The 22,091-nt window shown below is 37.6% G+C and overlaps 1 protein-coding gene across 1 annotated transcript in view; it reads right to left on the bottom strand.

Moving 5' to 3' along the window:
- Nucleotides 1–22,091, bottom strand: part of ADAMTSL1 (ADAMTS like 1) — a 193,883-nt gene that overhangs the window by 91,021 nt on the left and 80,771 nt on the right. Inside the window, exons 10-15 of the mRNA XM_066339569.1 lie at nt 21,813–21,924; nt 21,042–21,180; nt 11,552–11,602; nt 7,538–7,742; nt 6,073–6,220; nt 2,171–2,255 (exon numbers count right to left, since the gene is read on the bottom strand). Of these exons, the coding sequence (XP_066195666.1) occupies nt 2,171–2,255; nt 6,073–6,220; nt 7,538–7,742; nt 11,552–11,602; nt 21,042–21,180; nt 21,813–21,924 (740 nt within the window). The remainder of the gene's footprint in view (nt 1–2,170; nt 2,256–6,072; nt 6,221–7,537; nt 7,743–11,551; nt 11,603–21,041; nt 21,181–21,812; nt 21,925–22,091) is intronic.

A 22,091-nucleotide genomic window follows, 5' to 3' on the forward strand; every position in this document is an offset into this window, starting at 1 on the left:
GATTAGATATGCTGGACCAAGATGCAGATGGATGTTACAGTTTACAAATAGGGATTGCATAGATGGTTCTTCCAGTACAAATTGTCTAAGTTTTTATTTGGATTTCCTGTCTCATGCCTTATCACCAAAATCATTCTAAAGTAAACTCAAGGCATCTCCAAGTTTTAGGAAAGTTTGAGTGAAGACCCCGACTTTGTGCGCTTTATTCTTCCTGTTAGTCAACACATATAAAAATCTTTACTTGAACTTATATTAAGTAAGTTTCTCATCAGTCTAAAATAAAGATTAGGAATACTCTCAGAGGTCTGCCTTGCAGGGAGAAAACAAGCATACGAAATGTCACCTCATGGCAGACTGAACCTAGCCTGGACTGTGGCCCACTGTCCAGAATGGGAATAATAGTATCCCACTGGCGCCACTGGAGCCTTGCAGCAGACGCAGTAGTCTGCAGGAAAGAGTCTTCAATGCAGCAGGGCAGTGAACATAAAATATGGAAGCGTCATAACTGCACTTGAAAACAATTTGAAATTCTTAAACTTCTTTCCCTTTAGATCTCTCAAGGACTGTTTTCATATCACAGGTAATATACCCATAAGGTTTTCCAAAATATTTTATCAAAATACATATAATGACAAAGAACAGGTTATGCCTATTCTCTACGAATCCCTTCCTGTTAATATTTAAAGCTACATACACACATATATGTACACACACCCACACACATACCTATTTTTCTACAGTGCAATCAACATTGTTCACAAAACTGATAAAAAAAAATTTCCTAGTGTAACAAATTATTCCATATATGACCACATAACAGCATATCAGTGTATTTCCAAGGTTTCTTTATAGGTTGATAAATGCACATTTAGCTAAGTAATTTAGCATAGTCATGAGAAAAATCACAACAAAATGCACTTTCAAATGAAAAAATAGTATACCCAGAAATATGAGATTTTCTAGGCTTTGACTCTGAATTAATCAACCTATAAAGTTTATGAAACTCTGGAAGCAGGTAAAGATCTCATTATACTATATGTGATAGCTGCTACTAATATACATAAACACACATGAATGTACATTTGTCTGTGTGTATGTGTATAAATGCCTCTGTATATATTTGTTTTATAGATACATATTTTCTGTATATATATATATATTTATACATATGGCAGCTGAATTTTTTTTCTTTTTTCTTGAAGGACTTGTTACATGTTTCCAGCTCTTTTGCAATGCTCCGGTTTCTAATTACTTCAATTCAGATTAATCATGCATGCCAAAACTACAATTGCTGTTATATTGCATAACAATGTTTTTTAATCTAACACACTATTGCAGTTGTAATAAGAAATGCCATGTGCTCAGACACAAGGAACTGGCTATTGATGAATGCTGTATACAGAAGCCGCAGTTATAGCATGGATTTATCACAGTTTCAGACAAAAACATCTAAAGTGTAGTAAGTACTTATAATAAAATATAAGAGCACTTACAATTTCTCAGTCTCATTGTTCCAGGCTTATGTGGTATGCACCACAGGATTCTAGTTTATTTTCTGCTAAAATTTATACATTTTTGCTGTTACTATTCTTTTCCTTGGGGAAAAAGGCAAGAGGGAATCACCACTGGCTTCTTTGTTTTGCCTGTTACATCACAGAGGTATTGAGAAAATAAATAAAGCTGCCAAGCTGTGAAGATATAGTGGTAATATAGAACATATAAATACATAGGTGGATGCACTTTTATTATAATATTCTTGTAATGGCCTTATATAAAATGTATATATTTGCTTTATTTAAATCTGTGTTTACTCTCTTGTAATCTGTCTCTTTGCACCTAAGTATGATACAGCCTTTAGACCATGGGTTTCCACAAGGTTAGGTTCATGCTTTAACAGAAGCCAAATACATTCAAGAGATTCAAGTGCTAGTTCTGTGCAAGTCCCAGGCTCCCACATGGAAACACAGAATCACAGAGGGCTTTGGATTAGAAGGGACCTCAGAGATCCTCTAGTTTCCACTCCACATGCTGTGGACACGGACACCTTCCACTAGACCAGGTTGCTCAGAGCCTCATCCAGCCAGGCCTTGAACACCTCCAGGTAGGAAGCAACCACAGTTCCTCAGGATCACATAACAGAACTTGTTGTAAGCAAATTTTTGAGACTTACGAGGGTTCTTCAGATACGGCTGTTCCTTCCTCCAGCTCCTGAGCCTGCTTATACCACGGCAACTTTGCTTCCACGGGAAGTTTCTCTATGGAGCAAATACAAGGATATGAAAATAGGAAGCATGTGGTAACACTGCTATGTGTGCCACCTTCCCTGTGCTCACCAAGCATGTGTATGATGTATGAGTCTCCACACACATGGAGGCTGAGCAAAAAGAAGAAAAAGAGGAATGGGAATGCCAGGAAGAGAAACAAACACTTTCATCACCTGGACTACATTGCTTACAAGATTATATGGCCAGGTGTTTCACTGTTGCAGGTAGAAGGGCTATAGTGCTCTAAAACCAGACAGGCAAATTAATATTGTCACCTTTCAGACTATACAATGGGACTGTAAAAGTAGACACTTTGGAAAGTACTTTTTTTGAGGGAAACTTGCAAGTGTAACAAGTCTACACAAGGCAAAATGTGTAACATCCCTGTAATTACCTTTAAATTTCAGAAGACATGCTGAAATTTACAAAAATAAAGAAAAACCTGCTTTGATGAGTGAGACAACAAGAAAACTATAATTAAATTGCCCAGCTATGCTTTTCAACTCTGTTTATCAGTTCATCAGTTATGTGGATTTTAAAAAAATGAGCTTGATACTTTTTCTGTCATTCCTGATGGAAAACAGTGGAGCTGCTTTTCTTCCCCTCCAGGATGTGTGCACAGGGTAATGAGCTGCTCTGCTCTGGAGAGTGCAGGGCCATGCTTTGCAAGCCAAACTGCACTTCATGCAGTGTCAGAGTGGAGTAGATGAGATGAAGGCGGCAGCAGAGCTGTTTCAGTTCTACAAGGGCATAAAGCAAGAGCAAATTTGGCACTAAAAGTTGAGAAGGAGCTCTGCACATTCTCGGCTAGTATCAGGGGAAAGAACCACAAAGGGTGGTGAGACTCAGACCACTGAGGAGAACCAGAGCCAAACCTATTTGCCACTCACAAATCATCTAAGCATTTTGGGTTTGTGTATGGATGGACTTGTACTTGCCAACAGGAGCAGGTTAATTAATTCAGAATAGTCAGGAATTTTCTCTGGCTCTATTGTGCAAACCAATGAACATTTCACATCTCTCAGTTGTATCACAGAGGAACAATGATTTTGACTGCATAGCTACTGCAACTTTAGTCATGCAAATTTCCTTGAAGCAAGTTATTAACAGGAAAAGAGGGACAGTAATAGAATGACTACTCCTCTGTCATAAAAACAGCTTGCCAAGCTCTTCATCTAACATATCAGTGCCATTTAAGCATGAATGTTTGCCATCACAGCTCTTAGTTTAGTCTCTATTTTACAATCATCCAGAACATGTACGAAATACTTCTATTTATATGTTCTACAATTTGTTTAATGGATTTTGAAAAGTTACATCTTACTTCTGTGATTTTTTTGATTAGATGGAAGTGCTTGTAAAAAGCAAAATATGTCCAGCAACAGGCCTAACATAACCTGTTTTGTGACTTTTTAAATAACCTTCCTTTTTTTACAGGTGTAGTTAGTTATCATCTACACTGTAAAATTTATTAGAGGATTAGAAATATTGATACTGTACAGTATACTTTGACAGAAACATGAACAAAAAGGAACAAAAAGCACCTCTAACATAAGCTAAAAAGAAATTTTTACCTTTGGAGATTAAAGTAAAATCTTTTCTTTCATGAAACAATTCCAGTAAAAACAATATATCTTATATTACACAAAAGGTTGTATTAGATGAATATACATTCTCTATAAAAAATGAAAATCATTACTTAATCTAGTGATATCCTATTTTTCCCCATTATTGGTGCAACATAAAGTGACTTAGAGCTTGAATAAACTAAAATGAAATAAATTACATGAACAATTTGACTTCTATTTCTTTTTTGCAGAGTGTGTTAAGAGAAGAGAGACTTCCACATTTTTTGCCTTGCTGCTTCTGTCAGCTTGGAAGATTGTGTTCTGCTTTGTGTAAACCCAGCTGCAGAAAAAACCCCAGTCTAGGACTAAATTATTCAATAGTTGAGAGGTACTTCATTACCCCTACTGCTCTAAATTTATAACACTAGTTGTGTGAAATAAAAACGACAAATTTCTAATTTGGTTTGGATGACATCTCTGGATACCATCTAATCCAACACTCTTCTGAAACAGCCTTCAGATACATGGATATTCAAACATTACCTCTTTCATTATGAAGAGAGAACTGTGAGAGTGTTGCAGAACCAAGATGAGGAGGAAAACTAAACCTAGTTAAGTAAAGTTTTGCACAGAACTATTCTTTCCATGTGAAAAAATGGAAGTAACTCCACACAATCAGAAATTAATCATGTATGTGCTGCAAAGGGCAGCATAAGAATTTAGGCAGAGTAAAGATGCCATGCTCTTGCAAGGGTGGATTTCCAGCAAGGAGTAATTTAGTTTGTTCCCTGACAAGTCCCATTTGAAGACACTTCATGACAGATAGAAATTAGCAAAGCTTTTCTAGCTGGCCTTGCAACCTTCTAAGCAGAAGTCAGTTTTAGATGGTTTGCAACAATGATCTCTTTTGTGTCTTGCTGCATTTTGCTAACACTGTATGATGCAGGCAGACTGGATCTTGCACTTACTGTGTTGTGAACGTCATAAACCTACAGTGCCCCAAAAACCGCAGTTCCCTGAATGAGCTCAAACCCACTGGATACATGTATAAATCCTGCTAACACAGTCACAGGGACTATTTTTTTTTTTTTTTTTGATATTACAAGGTGGATGGCCAGTAAAATACAGTGCAAACACACTCATTACTTCTCAACGACTCCATGTCTGGGCTTCACCACTCTGGTACCTGGCAGATACCATGAATTCTTATGGTTGTGATAAACTGGAATCTTGAAACTTGGCATGTGTGCCTATCATCAGCCTCCTAGTGGAGAAATTAAAATTATGTGTTTCACTGTCTCATCTTAGAAGAGGAAAAGATCCTGGATCAGTCTTGTTTTACAGGGCTTCATAAAAAGTGCTTTTAATATATTTCAAAATAACATTTTTTTTTTTAAAAAAAGGAATTATTTTCTTCTTATGGCAGAGTGAAGTCTTCAGTTTAGAAAAGTTAATGAATTGTGGTACCCCAGAGCTTACAATACATTAGTCAGCATACAGGGACAGAAATGGTAACAATAGAGCTGTATACATGCATGGTCCCATGCATGCTCATATGAAAATCACCTGTGAAAATCACCAAATACACATGTCTGCTGCACCTGGTCGCTGCCTCTTTATTTTCCAGGTCTCTTTCTAACATTCCCATCCCATAAGAACCTCCAAACAAATGCAGAAATATTTCCCCCTTCTTTCAAGAAACCATGGATGTTTTATCCCGGTATCACTCCCTGTTTGAAGCCCAAGCAAGAAAATTCTACTATAGAAATTGTTGTATAATTTGCTATAAGATGTTTCTGTCTGACAAATTTTGCAGACTAGATAAAGAACCTCATGATGAGATATGCTTGCTTCTGTTTTATTTCATGCTAAAAGTTATGAACTGACAGTTTTGTAATTACAGTTATATTTATTTACCATAGGCATTATTTATCTATCATTTTAATTTATTTTAAAACACAGGGAAAATTCAGCTCAGATGCAAAATACAGTGAAAATACAGCCAAATTTACATTTCTATTGCTTAGAAATGTGCTGGAGCACACATTAACTATTAAAAGGCCAAAGCTTTTAAGACAAAAGAGGTCAGTACTCACTTCAAACTGTGGCAGGCAGACAGGAACAGACAGCTGCAAGATCATAACTCAGTGCAGGTGGAAACAGTGATGCCAGCAGAGAAACAAAATGGTTGAACATTGAAGAGCTCTGAAAAATTTATGAGAAACATTCTGCCTCATTACCTTTGGGCTTGTAGCAAGGAGTGGGTACAACACATTCTTCTTTTATGTGTGGCTTTGTTTTAGTACTACAGCCTCCTGTATGCATCCCCCTGTGGTCAATGCAAAGGACCACACGGTATCTGAGTCCTTGTCCACAGGTCACAGTGCACTGGATTGGAAAAAAACATGAAAGGAGAAAATGAAAAGGAGAAAAAAAAGGTCACACATAGAATTGATAAGTATAAGGGGAATACCCAACATAAGAGAGCCAAACATGATGCAGAAAGTACTTTAAAATCAAGTATTCATATTATTTTGTAATTATGGTTAAGGTATAAAAATGACAGATTTTTTTTTGTCTTTTTGCTCAGAACATTTACTTGATTTGGACATTTAGCCTCTGGACTTCTCTTGCAGTGTCACTCTTGCAATGTTGCCTACTTGGCTTGTAGGCATCTGTCCCATATTGGATATGCTCAGTAACACCCTGTCAGTTTCATTTGTAGCCACTCTGATTTGCTTGGACAAAATACTGGGCCTTATGCATCAACCAGGGCTACACACAGCTATTCTGCCAAAAAACACCAAAGAGAATGGGAAACTGTTGGGCTTTCCTCCCTCAGATACTTTCTTAAGTTTTTTGGTGCTTTTAGTTTGTTTTGTTTGGTTTGGTTTTTTTAATTTTTTTTTCCCCCCTCTGGTTCATCAACTTTTACCCCCTGCACAGATTGTTTCAAAATTGGATGCACAGAAGATGATCAAAACTACCAATCAGTTGGAAGTGCTATGGATGTTACCAGTATTACTTTGCTCTTGGATAGTAGCTTTCATCTGGAAATCAGCACTTTGCAACCAGTCAAAAACACCTTATCTGTAGGGAAGATAGTCTAGCTTCTAAAGCAAAATTTACTTGTTGAGAAACTAGGGCGGTGAGAAATTATATTCAAGTTAAGTCTTTATGCACAAAGTTAAAATACTTCACTACTTATGTGGAAGGACATCTCCAAGACATGTACTTTCATACAGATGGAAAGGCCAGGAACCAACAAATACAGGTATCAAAGAGCAGAGTCATATACAGATTTATGTGTTTCTTGAAATTTCTCAGTGTTTTTCAGTTTCAATTTATGGCTGAAATATTGTAATACAAACATACCATTACATTATTATGGGTGTTGTTTTTTTTTTTTTTTTTTGTGCATTTCACTTATATTCCCAGTCTGTTATTAGCAGAAGGTCATGAATTAGTGTTACAGAACTGATTTATTTTTCCATCATTCTCCTTGCTCACATTCATCTTATTAGTGTATTTTCCCCAAGTGATCACTTTACAGTTAGACAAATAGCATACTTTAAAACAGAGGTGTTGGTAATGAGAGAAAACAGAAATGGTAAATGGGAGCATTTCCAAAGACTTACTAAAGTATAATTCAAGATATTTTCCCTAATGTGTTGAATACAAAACCGACAAAACTAAGCTGATTACCGGAGACCATTCTTGAGCAAGCCACTTTGGACAGTCAAATATATTGCAAGGCTGGACAACAGGCATCTTTGGAGTATACATGCATTTCCATTCTTCCACAGGGCTTATGTGCCCCTGAATGTCTTCTTCCACACAGGAGATGCTGCGGCTTTGAATGCCCCCTCCACAGGATGAGGAACAGGCAGTCCAAGGTGTACTTTCCCACCTGGAAAACAGATAGGCATCAGGAAAAATTACCCTTGCTGTTTCCAGCATCACCTGTATCCCCAAAATGCATAAACTGCTATCTGCAAGGTTGGTTGTTTGCTTTTTTGTAAGGTTTTGCTTGTTTGTTCATTAGTTTGGTTTGGTTTGGTTTGGTTTGGTTGGTTTGTTTTTTTTTAACCTGGATAACATCAGTAAAACTTAATCATGTATCTCTTTTCATAGGTATCCACAGCAGCAAAGCATGCTCATGGCTGGTGTCTTTTATGTCACCGTTAATAATGTGAAATCTCCTCTCTCCCACTAATCGAATTACTACTGCCACAGAAAATCTAAACACATTTAACTTAGTTGGGATTTTTTTCCTTTTTTTAATTGATGGGATCATCATATTCTGAGGAATCTTTGTCACAAATCACCAAACTCAGTGTGCTGTGAGGCTGATGCTCCTTTTGCAGAACAGGTGAAGAGCAGTGTTTTTTCCAAGGAAGCAACTCAGCAGAGAAGAAAGAAAGAAAAGTGAGAGGAAATTCCCAAAATGAAAAAGTGACTATACTAGTAAGATATATGTCCTCTGATGGATGAACCAGACGGACCTTGTTTCCTTACAGTTAAGGCAGGAACAGGAGCTGAGAAATCATCTTTTCTCAACTAGTACCATTTCAGAATGCAATTAAAAATCCTCAGAACAATATATGCGTGTTCTGAAAAGCTATGCTTACTTATGAGAATAATCCTTTTTTAGTGATGCATATGCTGTAAGATATATATTCCTTTATATATATATATATATATATATATATATATATATATATATGTGTGTGTGTGTGTGTGTGTCTGTCCACACAAAATAGTCTGGCTCTTATATTCAAGCCCTTGTCACAGACTGGCTGTGGGACCATTCCTACACTCCAGTGTGGCTATTCCTGTATATTACTGTGCATGACTAAAGTATGTGTGTTCTGTCTACCTGGAAACATTTGATGAAATTGTGTTTTACCCCACAAGGCAAATGTCTTTTTCATAAGGATATTACAAATACTGTTTGAAACAATGATTTTGGTGAGATTTCAGTTTTTGAACTCAAAAAGAGTTTTTGTGAAGAACACTCCACCTATTTCCTCCTTCAGACAAGAAGTAAAAGAATTGAAATTTCTCATTTAAAACAAAGGAGATATTTTTGTTAAGTAACAAATACAGGATTCCCCAAGATTGTTAAGCAATATGAAAAATGCTTATTTTTCTCTCTGATTTTCCACATATCAGCCCCAGTATACCTAGGAATACTCTCACCTGACTAGAGTAGCACCATAAAACTCGGTGTGGAATGGCTTAAATTAGAAGTTGTTTATTAGTAGTAAAGTAAAATTCTATGCCTTAGGAGTGGTGGAACCATTTTTACACCATGCACAGCCATCATTGTGTGCTGATCATAAGCCACATATTTCACCAAGATGTAATTTTAGGAATATTTCTACTTAAATATGCTTCCTGTGGCTCTGCTGAACAAGCTTCCCATCATACAGCCAGGGTTTCTTATTACCACAAACAAGAGGCCCCAAACTGAAATTCATGAACTGCAAAATTTGCTGCAGTCCACCTGAGCCATCTTTTCCTAGCCTTAAAAGTGATGGCACCAGCAAGTTTCCTGAAGCCTTTGCGACAAGTTTCCAGGTGCCTTAGGCAACCTTAGCAATTTCAAGTAGCTTAAATATAGCAGATAATATGGTTCTCAGGTTTTGTAGAAAAGGTAAAAGAGGAAAACAAAGTTTTCCTGTTGCACGCTTCTTGAAGCAGGTGTCACATCTCCTTTCAAGGTATGAAGGGCACAACATTAGCTGAGATTTGGTGGTGCATTATAAGTTATATCATACAATTCCATCTTGGTGACAAAATACAAGGCTTAGGAGTTGCAGTAGGGAAATCTTGCAAAGATACCTTCACAGATTTGCTCTCTACTTGTGGAATGTTTATCACTTTCCTCTGTCTGTGTTATTAGGTGCCAGTCTCAGGCAGGTACAGCAATCAAACCAGAGCGTTTTTGGTTTGGTTTGGGGGTTTTTTGTTTTGTTTTGGGGTGGATTTGGTTTGGTTTTTTTTTTTTTTTCCAGCTTGATTTTTGTTTGGTTGGTTTTAATTATTTTATTTTATTTTGTTGTTGTTTTATGTGTTTTTGGGTTTTAGTTTGTTTGTTTTTCCTAAACTGTGCAAGTTCAGAGGAAAAGCATTTTTATCCCACTGACTTGGCCCTGTCTCATGCCAGCAGTATGGTCTACTCTGTTTCAACTGCCTCTGAGGTACACATGTAGCTGTGTCTTTCCTGTCAGGGTGATGGAGGAAGAGTTGAGCTCTGTTTGTGGGTTCACAGGAGCCCAGCTGGGAGTGGGGCAGAGAGAAGAGACGGGAAGCAGCAGCAAAACAGCAGACAGAAAAAGGAGGTCAGAGGACCCAAGATGCTGTTGCAGCCTGAGCAATTGATGGAGGGGCAGATTAAAGCAGAGTAGTGAGGTTGGGACAGTGGATGCAAAGGGACAGTTGCAGAGTGAGACAATAATCCAGAACAGCTTGAGAAATAGTCTCGGTCCTTTGATATTTCTATTTGGTGAATCATCTCTGATACAAATTTTTCTCTGTCCTTTGTCAATGTTTGTGCCCTTTGTACACAACTTTATACACAAGACAACCTCTGCAAATTAGATGCAGAGGTATATTTCATAAGTGTATCTCAGAAGCATTTGGTGATGATGACTATGCACACACAAACATGAGCATTTATCTGGGAAGAGAATAGTTCTAATGGCACAGATGTTAAAGAGTGTGAACACAAATAGCAGCCACAATGTAAGCTAGTAAGTTGTTCTGCTCCTTTTCTGACTCAGCTGGAGGTTGATCCATGATTTGGCCAGAGACTGAACACACTGCATTTGCACATGGATGCTGAAATTCTGTGCATCAGGCCTCAGTATAGTTGCAGGGAGGTTTCTCCTCACTTGGATAGACTATCAAGCTGTCTAGAGGGTTCTTTCTGTGGTTTTAGAGTCCATAACACAATAAAGTAATGAAGAAAACACAGCACAATACTTGTGCATGTCCAGGCAGTATTTCAAAACTCAGGGGTTATTATCCTTTAGCTATGAAACATTTTTATCATCAACAGTTTTATTCACTGCTTTAAGAATAATTACTCATCTGATTTTTCCCATGAGAATCTTGAGTTTTACATTAAAGACATTTTAAATGTGATGTAATTAATGATAGTAATCAGGTCTTGATCCTATTCCTGCCTTGATCACCTATTTCTTAGAAAAGCAAATTAATTAATGCCCCTGGGAAGGCATTATTATGGGTTTGTAGGATCCGAAAACTATGCTTATGTTGTGAAAATCCAAAATCTCACAAATTAGAGGCATGCAAGAGGTAGCAAAATGGGGGTGAGGGAAAGAAAATCTCGTAGTTCATAAAAAACCCACAGATTATAGTTCTGTTTGGAGAGGAGTAAAGGGCAAGGAAAGGAAAATTGTGAGAGAAAAGGGAAAGGAGGGTTAAGGAATGGGAGAAAGAAAGGAACCACACACTTAACAAATCTGCATTTCTCCTTCAGATAGGCTGTCATTTCAGTTCTGCATTGACAGAATTTATTACAACAGGTTAGCACTTGAACTATCTCTATATTAATCTGTAATAGTCCAGAGCAAGAGAAAAGCAGCATCTGTTAATTTAGCCTGAGAGCAAAATAGAAGTACAGAAAAGAATAAAAGAAAAAGAAAATGGATTTGTTAAGTGTAGGATCCGGCTGACTGTTTTACATACCGAGGAAGGGGATGGTAGAGGTCATAGGGCATGATCTGCTTGTATCCATCACTGTTAGGAACAATAATGCCAACCCTCTAAGTAGAAGGTACACATAATAAAATAAACACTAAATGATTACATTATACAAGTTCTGTATATTACAATACCATATTACTTTACATGTAAATACTTTACTTTTCATATTATAGTATTATAAACCAACAAAACAATATTTTACCTAAGTTGTCATGCTATTAAAAAAAAAAAAGCTCCCATTCTACTTTTTGTGAGTAATTCAAAGAATAAATCACTTTTTTCTCATAAAGAAAAATGTTTTACAAATAACCAATCTATTGCTAATAGTGACCCAAATATTATTTTAAGTTACATTGTTATTATCTAGCACCAAAAGTTTCTATCCTTAATACTTTCTTGGAGTTTGGATCCAAAGTTACTGAGGACAATAGGGAACTTTTATTTGCTTCAGAGAAGGCTAAATAAAATCGTTCTTATAACTATTATTTGGTTGTTTCTCCCCATCAAATAAAACCTCTGTTTTTACAGGGGCCAGGATTAGAAATCTGGGTAATCACAGTGCAAGAATTTAAACCTGCAATTCTTGTCTCTTCACCTTCAATGAATCCAGACATGTTTTCTGTTTGTTTGTTGTGTTTTTGTTTTTGGTTTGGTTTTTTTTCCTGGAAGAAAAACTAACATGTCAAGTTGGATTTTTTTGTTTGTCGTAACTAGTTGACTTGCTTTGCTGTACTCTTGTTGGTGTGGTGTTACAATGTAGCATCTAAAAGTTATAGAAGGCAATAGTGTAGATCAAAATTAGGAATTATCTGAAATATTATCATGCTAGTTATGTGTGAGATGGATGCCACTTCACTGGCAATTACAAGGTCTCACTGAATTGCTAGTCTGAAATGTCATACTTTGTCTGCACTGTTTATAATTTTGACTCAGCATAACATTAACCATGTTGTCTCACAGTCATCAGACATATCTATTAACATAAAACAGATGATTTCAGAGGACTTCATTTATCACTTTTGTCAAAGCCACTTGGATATTTGGATAGGGCAAGTGGACAGAAAAATTGAGGAGTGAATACTAATTGCATTAAAATAAAAAATGTGTCTCCATCCAAGTTACAGAGAGATGATACAGAATGTCGAGAATAAAGGTGGTTTTCAAGAGCCTTTTACAGATGAGAGGTGGTTGGTATGCTGCTATGGATTTCTGCAAGGGGGAAGGAGCAAAGGAGAGGGAAGGGAGAATGTATTCTCCATCCTCAACACAGTTTACTGAAAAGTGCTCTAAGCATTAAAAGGAGTCTTGTCAGGACAGGCCTAAAGGAGTCTATTATTTCAGTTAACAGGGGGTTTACATGCATAATTTGTCCAAGATAGAAGAATGGATCTCATTGTGTTTCTACAGCAAAAAGTCAGGTCCAGGTCAGTGTGCTGGAATTTTCCAGCTAAAGCACTGGAAGCAGCTGGACCCTGAAAGTGTGTGAGAGGGACTAGACAGCTCCCTCTAAGATTAGCAGCCAATGAAGTCACGGGAGCTCTCTCAATGAGTGTGCATATTTGTATCTTCATAGAGCTGCTTGTCCCCACAAAAATCTAGGAGAGGTTGTTCTGGCACTGGGAATCTTTGGACAAGACAAATGAGTCATTTAGAGTATGGTTAATGAACAATTCTTTTCAGAATTAGCTTGATGGATAGACATCTGGAGAATGTGGAGGAATTGTGTATTTAAGAAGATGGAAGGGAACTTTTGTAAGGGATTTTTTGCCCCTACTTTTGGGAATTTGCTTTTTTCCTGACTCTCCTCCTACCGCTATTGAAGTTCCACTCTGAACCTGTTTGCACTTTCCAGCTCATCAGCTTGCTGACAAGTGATTAAAACAAATGGTTAACACAGTGAGTTAAAAAATAAAATAATTACACTATAAAAGCATCTACTGCCTAAGAAAGAAGCAGATTTCAAAACATTTCTCATTCATTGCAGTGAAAAGTATTTTCTTTCTAATAAACAAGATGTCTGTGCATAATCCAGGTGTACATGCTTTAGAATGCATTACTTCCAAGACTGTTCAGACAGAAATAACTGTACTGAATTCAAACGCTGTTATGAATATTAAGTAACATTTAAAAAGCACTAGGTTAATATTGTAACTGGAAAGGTTTGACCCTCAAAAAATCTTGCATGCAAAAATTGCATATCTGTAAACAGTATTGAGTCCACAGACTTACTGACATACTTACTATCTTTGTGCACGTGAGGAGCTGCCAAAGGCCCTCATTTTGTAACTTCCAGAAAATGAATCACTATATAGTCAGCTATATAGTCATAGCAAGGAAAAAGACCCCCACAATAATATACAATGGTTTAATTTATGATTTTTTTAAAAAATTTCTCTCAAAACAGAAGAACAGATGGTTATGGTATTATTAATGACATCTGCACTTTTCTAGCTAGTCTTCTGTGAGGTCTTTTGTATGTGTTCCACTAAAAAAACCCCTAAGACTAAGTTAACACTTCAAAAAATCTTAAGAGATTACTTTGGTGTATTCTTATTTTTGATGGGACAACATGGATTAAATTCCATGAATCTATCAGTCCGTCATACACCTATAAACGAGATGGAAGAGATCTACTTTATGGGGTTTATTTACTGCACATTACCCAGACATTGCAAAGGGAATGGTGTGCTAAACGAACAGAGGAAATAATAATTCCTCCACTGAAGTATGTGCAAGTAGCTAACAGGACTCATTCACGAGACATCAAGAGATTTGGCAGGAGCAGGAGCACAAAGCGAATTACTTTGCAGAGCTGTGCTGTCTCATATGTCTGCAATCTCCCATGCCTTTCAGACCAACAAGTCCTGTCATATATTCTGCACACTGTTTTTTCCTCCTGAGAGCTGGCAGTCTCAACACAGTTGCTCTTCCAAGGCACGTGTATGGTTGGAATGGGAGCTGCACATACCAGAAGTGAGTGTTGCAGTCAGATTTGCTATCTCTGCAAACATTCAGCCCTCCCCTGGGATGAGTTTCCACAACTGCATTCCTCGGAAGACATGTTTGGTCAGCTCCTCACTTGGTGATTTACCACAGATGACAAGTTCAAGTGCCTTTCTCTTCTACCTCCCTGATGACTGTCTTTCTGACAAGGTCAGCCCTTCCCAGCTCTCTCTCCTGCATGCTGGTGAGTCTCAGGCTGGAATCTGTTGAGCCAAGCAGGGGCAGAGGTGCTAGGACTGAGAGAAGAGCCAGATGAGAGAAAGGACATCTGCTCCCAAGGTGCCTCAGGGTGGTGTGACCTACATGGAGACATCCTGCCACTCCCATGCTGGTGTCCTCCACCCTTGCTGTGCCACTGCCCAGCCTCTGAAGAATGGTCACATGCCTCTGGCTCATAGCCTTCCCTTCTCCTGAGGCTCTGTTTTTCCAGGGGTGTCCTACTCACAGCTGCAGGGCTGCCCATGCTCCTGGGTGGCTGCACCCATTACACCTCATTCTGGATGCAGACTCACACACCAAGATTTAAGCCTTTACTGAAATTTGTCAGACCTGTGATAAATGTAATGTATAAATTCACATATAAAATATTGTATAAAAAGTTTGGACTATTAAAAAGCTACTCGGGGGCATCTCCCAGATTCCAAGGCCTATTGTGCAGCTGTGAAACCACAAAATTTGCAACAGAAATGGCAGGGCTGGACTGGAGATGGCCCGTTCATCAAAGATGGGCTTCCACGTCATGGATACTCAAGACCTGATATCAGTCTTGGTGGGGTGTCTGGAGGATGATCAAATCAGCACCCCAAAGAAAGAATCCGGGAAGACTCTTGAGATGTCTTTTCATATCTACAGGAACCCCTTTCAAAACTTTACTTGAGAATAAAGGAATACATAAATATTTGGACTCTCAATGGACTTAACCTTGGGATAAATAAACTGTATAAAAGCCTTACGCCAAGACCCAGCATGTGTGGCAGGGTTGGATGGCACCTTTGCTGCTGTTACCCTGTCCACCTAACATTCGATTGATGTTGTCCGATTTTATTGTGGCTTTTTAATTTGATCTTGGAAAAATTGCTAAATAAATTCTTTTATTTAGGATTGGCTTCTAATCATTTATAACAGACCTGAGAGTAAATGATTGGCATGGCAGGGGCTGTGCCACCTAGGCAGTGGAATATGTTTAAGACACTATTAGCAGTGAACAAATCATAACGAAAAGTTAAAGTAGTTTGGGTTGGTTGTGCTGGAAGACATGAAAGCATTCACCAGAAAAGACAATAGTTTAGCATCCAAGCCAGCATCTCTGTGAAAGTCATGATTATCACTGGACAGACAACAGTCTTGTGCAAAAGACTGCACTTTAACACTTCAAATCCTGACACTAAGGTGGTGTGTGATACTGCACTTCAGCAATGTCTGAAGATGCCACACTGAACATTATCTCCTTGTGCTACAAGAACACTTCCTTTGTGGAGGAACAGCTAATGAGGGCCTCAAAGAGATGATATCTGTTAACGCCTCCCATGTATTATTCTGTGAATCAATTATTTTTTTCCCTTCAGAGCTGGGGTAGATGACAGTAACACCACAGGTACAGACAACATAGGTTTCAGTGCCTATTTTTACAGGCAGTGAAACAGTAATTCTCAGTTACTCCACCAGTATGAGTTACCTTGCTGGTTTTCAGATGCTATCAATGTGAATCTTGAAGAACGACCATGTATGTTTTATTTATATGTCCTTTTATATGATCTCCTGCTTAAACATTTAAAATGGCATGTAAGTGGATGCTTATTAAGAAAGCCACTGTTTTATGTCAGCCTCCAAAAAAACCCTATTGCTTTAAACAGAATGTCTGTCTGGTGTGACAGTATCTTACCTTTATAATAAATGTCTTGTTTATGATGCAGAGATTCTAAATTCTAAGCAACATATGGTTTAATTATCATTGCCATAGACTGCTAAAAACCAATCTCTTCCCACTGTTCAAAAGAGGTGTTTCCAGTCAAAAGCAGAAAAAGTATTTCCTTCCAGCAACATGACTGTAATGCTTCTAAGCATATCCCTTTTAAATTCAGGTCAGTACTTTACAGTTGGTTTGGATGAGCAATGTTTAACACAAAGAGGGAATGAGTTGAGAAGTTGTTAACACTACTAAGTGTTAACAACTGAATATCCAGTGCAAATCTCTGTAAATGACCTTTTACTTGCTGCAGTTTTGGTGTCTTCTAGAACTTAAAATAGTCCAATTTCCCGTAACTTCATATTGGGCAGACGGATACCTGCATTTGATGCTCATAGCAGTACATGATGTATTTTCCCACCTGAAAGCTTGTTATCAGAAGCACCCTGGCAGCTCCTTTCTGCCTTTTTTTCTGTGTTTCATAAATATGTATTGTCCTCTTAGAGCTGAATTTGCTCCGCTATTCACATCTTTAAGTGCTTGACAAGTGTTTCCTGGCCCACCCTCCCTGCCCATTCTGACAAAGTTATTTTCTAGTTAATTCAGATTACTTTTGCCCTGTCCAAAAATTCAAGATTCCAACTACTTGTATTGAGAAGAAATGTATCTCTTTAGGCATTAGAATTATCTGCTGCTCATCTTTATCTTGCTCTTGAGCTCAGATGACCCTGACTATTATTACCAGAACATTGCCATTGCTACCAGCTCCTTTTCCATCTACAATTCCACTTTCAGGTTGCCAATAATATTACGGACTTTTCACAACTTAGAATCACTCTGAATGGTCATAACATTCTTGTCTTTTAATACTCTTACTAGTACTTCAGTGGTCTTGTTAGGTTAGCTGAAAATTAACAATTTAAAGCTACAATTTTATTAAAATTTTAATTTAATTTTAAGTTTATTTTTGCTAATGCCCACCTCTGCCACCACCCAGTATGGATATTTAAATGAGAATGCTAAAAGAAAAACTTTGGCAAGCAGGAAGAGGAGTTTGCAATTTTGCTGGAGGATTCTATTAATAGTGTATATCTCAGAGTTCCATCAGGTCGCTGGATGCTGAAAATCTTGCTGGAATGAGAGATTTTCCCTCAAACTCTCCACAGGTATAAACGTTATTTCTAGTGGCAGGCTTATAGATAAAACTCTAGGCAAACTCCAGGAACTGAAGTATTAAAAAAACCAATTTATACTATATGCTTGCTAATATGCAATTCTTTAGACAGTTGCTTTATGCATTTAGAATCCTTGCTGAAATTGCTTTTAGAAATCTTTATACAACATTGAAATCTCCTGGTAAAAATGAATAGAGCACTTGTGACTCACAAACTCCCACATTAACATGCAGAGACAATGGACAAAAATATATGGGAGATTAATAAAAATGCAGAATGGCATGACTGTGAATGCCACCTAAAAGCTGAAGATGAAATCTAGAAATACTGACAATATCCTGGTGAGCAAGTGAATGATGAGTGAGGCAGCAGCCTTTTACACATTTGTGAAACTGCTTTTTGGGGGGAAGCTTGGAGTTATGAAGCAAATGTATCTTCTGCTTATAGCACCTTAGAATCGTCCAAAATAGGTGTTTAGCACAACAAGTTAAGACAAATATGAATAAAACTTTTCTGTAAGCAGGAAAAAAAAAAACCCTTCCTTTTTAATTAAAATTTACCAGAAAGAAGGATAAAGATGAAAGCTAAAAGTATCTTCCATTCTGTGAAATTTTGGGTAGTTAAAAGATTTTCACTTAATTAAATAAGCTAAATACTGATGTTGGACTTTGCAGCATAGAAGGGGAGTGGACTAGATTGAACTGGCTGCTGTTTACATCAGGCTGAATAGATTATTGATATGTAGGGATTAAAAGGCATTAATGATATTCTGTGAGACAGGAATTACTGGTCTGACTTGGAGGAACGGTTTATGTGCCTGCCTCTACTTAACCTGGAAAATGAGTATGTATAAATTATATGTGTTTGATAAATAACCATCCACATACTTTCCCATGCTTATTGAGACTAAGCTTTTTTGCTATTCATGATGCCAGCAAATACTGCTAATTATTGCCATAGTAAACACAATAAAGTAAAACATTTCTATGCACTAGACCTAAACAAGCAACTTATTGCAGGCTCACATAATACTTGTGACATTCACTTAAACTTGTCTTTCAGCTTACTCTTTGCTGAAAATCTTAGCATAAGCTTTCTTACATTAACCACTCTTGGTTCCTTTATTCAGTGCCATTATGGTCAATGATTATTTTCTGTGGCATTCATTAACACACCATAGGAACAGTCAGCAGCCACTAATCAGCTATGCCTCATTGGCTCTGGATTTGCCAGGAAAAATTAATTGTTTAGTTTTATACTGGTGGAGCAGTGCAGCCGCCAACAGCAAGGACACTGAGGAGCCAAGACACCCTCCTTGTCGATGCTTCTGACCTTGTGTTTCTGCTTCACCTACCCTCTCCCTGACTAAGAAATCATCAGGAATCTAGAAGTTACCACAGATTTCCTCAGACTTTTTTCCCTGTGGGTTGCTGATTCTTGAATTCTTTACAAAGGCAATTTTGAAAATAGTAAATTGAAATTTGGCATACTCTGAAGATGTTTCCAAAAAGCTAGTTCCTCTGGGATGGCATAGCTGTACTTCTAAATACTCTCCCTCCCCTAAGGGTCTTTATATCAAAAACTTTGCCTTGCTTTGTCTTATATAAAACAAAATTGCTTCCTGACATCTGCCCAACTGTTATTTTTTTTTTCTCTTTTCTTCCATGTACCACACAGTCATCTGCATCACCATTTGAGAATACATAATTTAAATCCTTGAGAAAAGTTTGGGAAATATCCACCACACAAGTTTCAGAGGAAAATTACATATTTGACCTAAAACAGAATGTTTAAAAATAGCATCTCAGAATTAAAAAAAAAAAATAAATAAAGCAACTACATAAAGTTACTTTCTCATTGAGACTATGATAGGCGACTCTAGAAGATAGGTTCCATATTGATTCATATTTTTCAACAATCCTTTTCCTGAGACATTCATGTTTTGGCCTTCTACCTGATCATACCTAGCTTCTATTGACATCCGTCACTAACAAAACCTGGTTATAGGAACAAAGGCATATAAACTGCTATATACTCTGGGTAAAGGCATCTTCAATGACAAAGAAATCTGAGTGTTAACTCCAGAAAAGATAAGTGAACTTCAGTGAAAACTTTCTATAAGTGAAATCAGTCATAGAGTGATTTGTTCTTCTCTGATAATGCCTAGCTGCTCTAAAGCTGGTAACACCTGGTTTGGGCAGCAACCATCCTCAATCAGGTTGAGGATGCCCCATAGATTTCTTAAGTATCCTTTTTCTCATTAAGACATCTTGTTTCTTTGAGGACCTCCAGTAAGGTGAAGGAACACAGCAACACTTCAGGTGATGCTATCTTGAACTTGCTTTATCCAACTTGGAAAGAAGCTAGCCTGGAGGGAAAGGAGGTGGTGGTGATAAAATGGTTTCAGGGCATCCTTGCATTGCCTGCTGCACTATGCTTAACCATCTTTTAGCAAAGCCACTCGAGAGGACCAAAAGGTTTAGATTGCACAAATAAACACTTGCTGCTTATTGACTGGCTGCAGATGGACTCCCATTCAAGTTCAGGGCAATCAGTGCAACAAAGAATTGGTCTTTTTTGTGGTTTTCTTTCTTTTCTTATACATGAAAAATCTGACTATCTAATCTTACAATTTTTACTATTAATCTTCTGAGGGAGAATGCACAGGACATTCCACCTTAATACAAGGAAGAATGTCTTTACTGTGCAGTGAACTGGCACAGATTGCCCAGAGAGGGTGTGAAGTCTCTCTCACTGAGGATATTCAAGAATCATCTGAACATGATCCTGTGCCATGTGCTCTGGGATGACCCTTCTTGAGCAGGGAGGTTGGACCAGATGGCTCTCTGTGGTCCCTTCCAACCTTACTCATTCTGTAATTCTGTGGGGCAGCAGAAATGAGATTTTCATGCAGGGCCAAAAGACATTTTTAACTAGAACAAAATAACTCATTACATTTTACAAGTTACCATAAATGCAAGTAGATTTTTTATTAAAAAGAAAATTATTTTTAAATCCCATGAAAGTAGTTAATCTAACTGTAATGACAATAACTTTCATGCAAAAATAATTTTTTCCATTGTACTGTTTGGTATAATGGACACTAAAGAGACATTATTGATCATGAGGACTCTATAGTGGAAATTTTTTTTCTCATACTTGGAAACAATTAATGAGGCAAAATACATTCTGAGGGGAAGAAACAACCATTTCAAATCAGTCTTTGCTACACAAAGGTGCTAAATAGAAGTGTTCTACATAGTGCATTCTTAGAATGAGAGAGGTTGAATTATGTAGGATGACACTGTGAGAAATAGCAACAGAATGTTTTCCTATTTTATTTTACTCTTTCAGAGCTCAGTCTCCTTTAAAATAAAAGCCAACTGACCTTGCAGGACAAGGATCCAGATTACACTCTTGAAGCTTTGGCTTGGGCTTGATATTTTCAGGATAATAGTGACAGTATTGATCTGCTACTACCCGATTGCTTCTCAGATCAAAGCACTCAGCAGATGTCAGCTGATAACCTGCCATACACAGAGGAATAAGTAATGTGAGATGTGGTGTTCTTCCTGTCTGGCTCTGAAATGTATGTAAGTTCTAATTTGGAAAAAGAAAACTAATTTTAGCTTGATTCAGTGCTTTTGGACATAATAACTGTTGTTTTACAGGCCAGATTGAAAACAGCAGTGTAAATCATAGGTGGCAGGAAACAAAAGATAACTAGTATGATCAAACAAAAATTGGGAAGGCTAGAAAAAACAAAGAAAAAACCCCAAAGGCTGAGGTTTCTTAGTCACCAAGAATTTTGCCCTTAGTTTCAGTGTAGAGAATAAACCTGCTGGTAGGAATGGGTAGGGATGAATGGCGACATCTTGTTTCACCAAAAATAAGCCCAAATCCCATCAGCCCTTATGTTTGACAGCTGTAGCATTAAATGCAGGCATGTAGATATTCAGAGGTATTTTATCTGCAGAGTCTAGAACAATGCCGAAAATCTACAGGCTGCTACCACATTGCTAAATCCCTCCCTTCATTTAGTTGTAACTACTTAAATTTTTAGATTATGCCCATTTTTAAGATCCAAAGCTCAGGGCAGCAGTTGGCATAGGTCATGTATGCAGATGACAGCTTCTGAAATACAGTGGTAATTCATTACCTCCACCACAGGATGCTGAACAAGGGAAAAAATCAGTTTCCCTCCATCTGTGAATGATAGGCTGATAGAAGATGAATTGCACTGAACTGTCAGCAGCACCAGCATAATGGATCTGAAAAAGAGGTTATATCAAAAAGTGAACCTAACAGGAATGCTGGGAAGAAGTATTCCCCCACAAGCATCTTGCAGATTGGAGACACCTTGAAGCTTTACGAAATACCAGATATACTTTGCAATAGGAAAACTAAATTCAAAAATAAAGCATTGATCGGTGGCAAA

This window comes from Sylvia atricapilla, chromosome Z (genome assembly GCF_009819655.1).
Source record: "Sylvia atricapilla isolate bSylAtr1 chromosome Z, bSylAtr1.pri, whole genome shotgun sequence".
In the NCBI taxonomy this organism is placed as follows: domain Eukaryota; kingdom Metazoa; phylum Chordata; class Aves; order Passeriformes; family Sylviidae; genus Sylvia; species Sylvia atricapilla.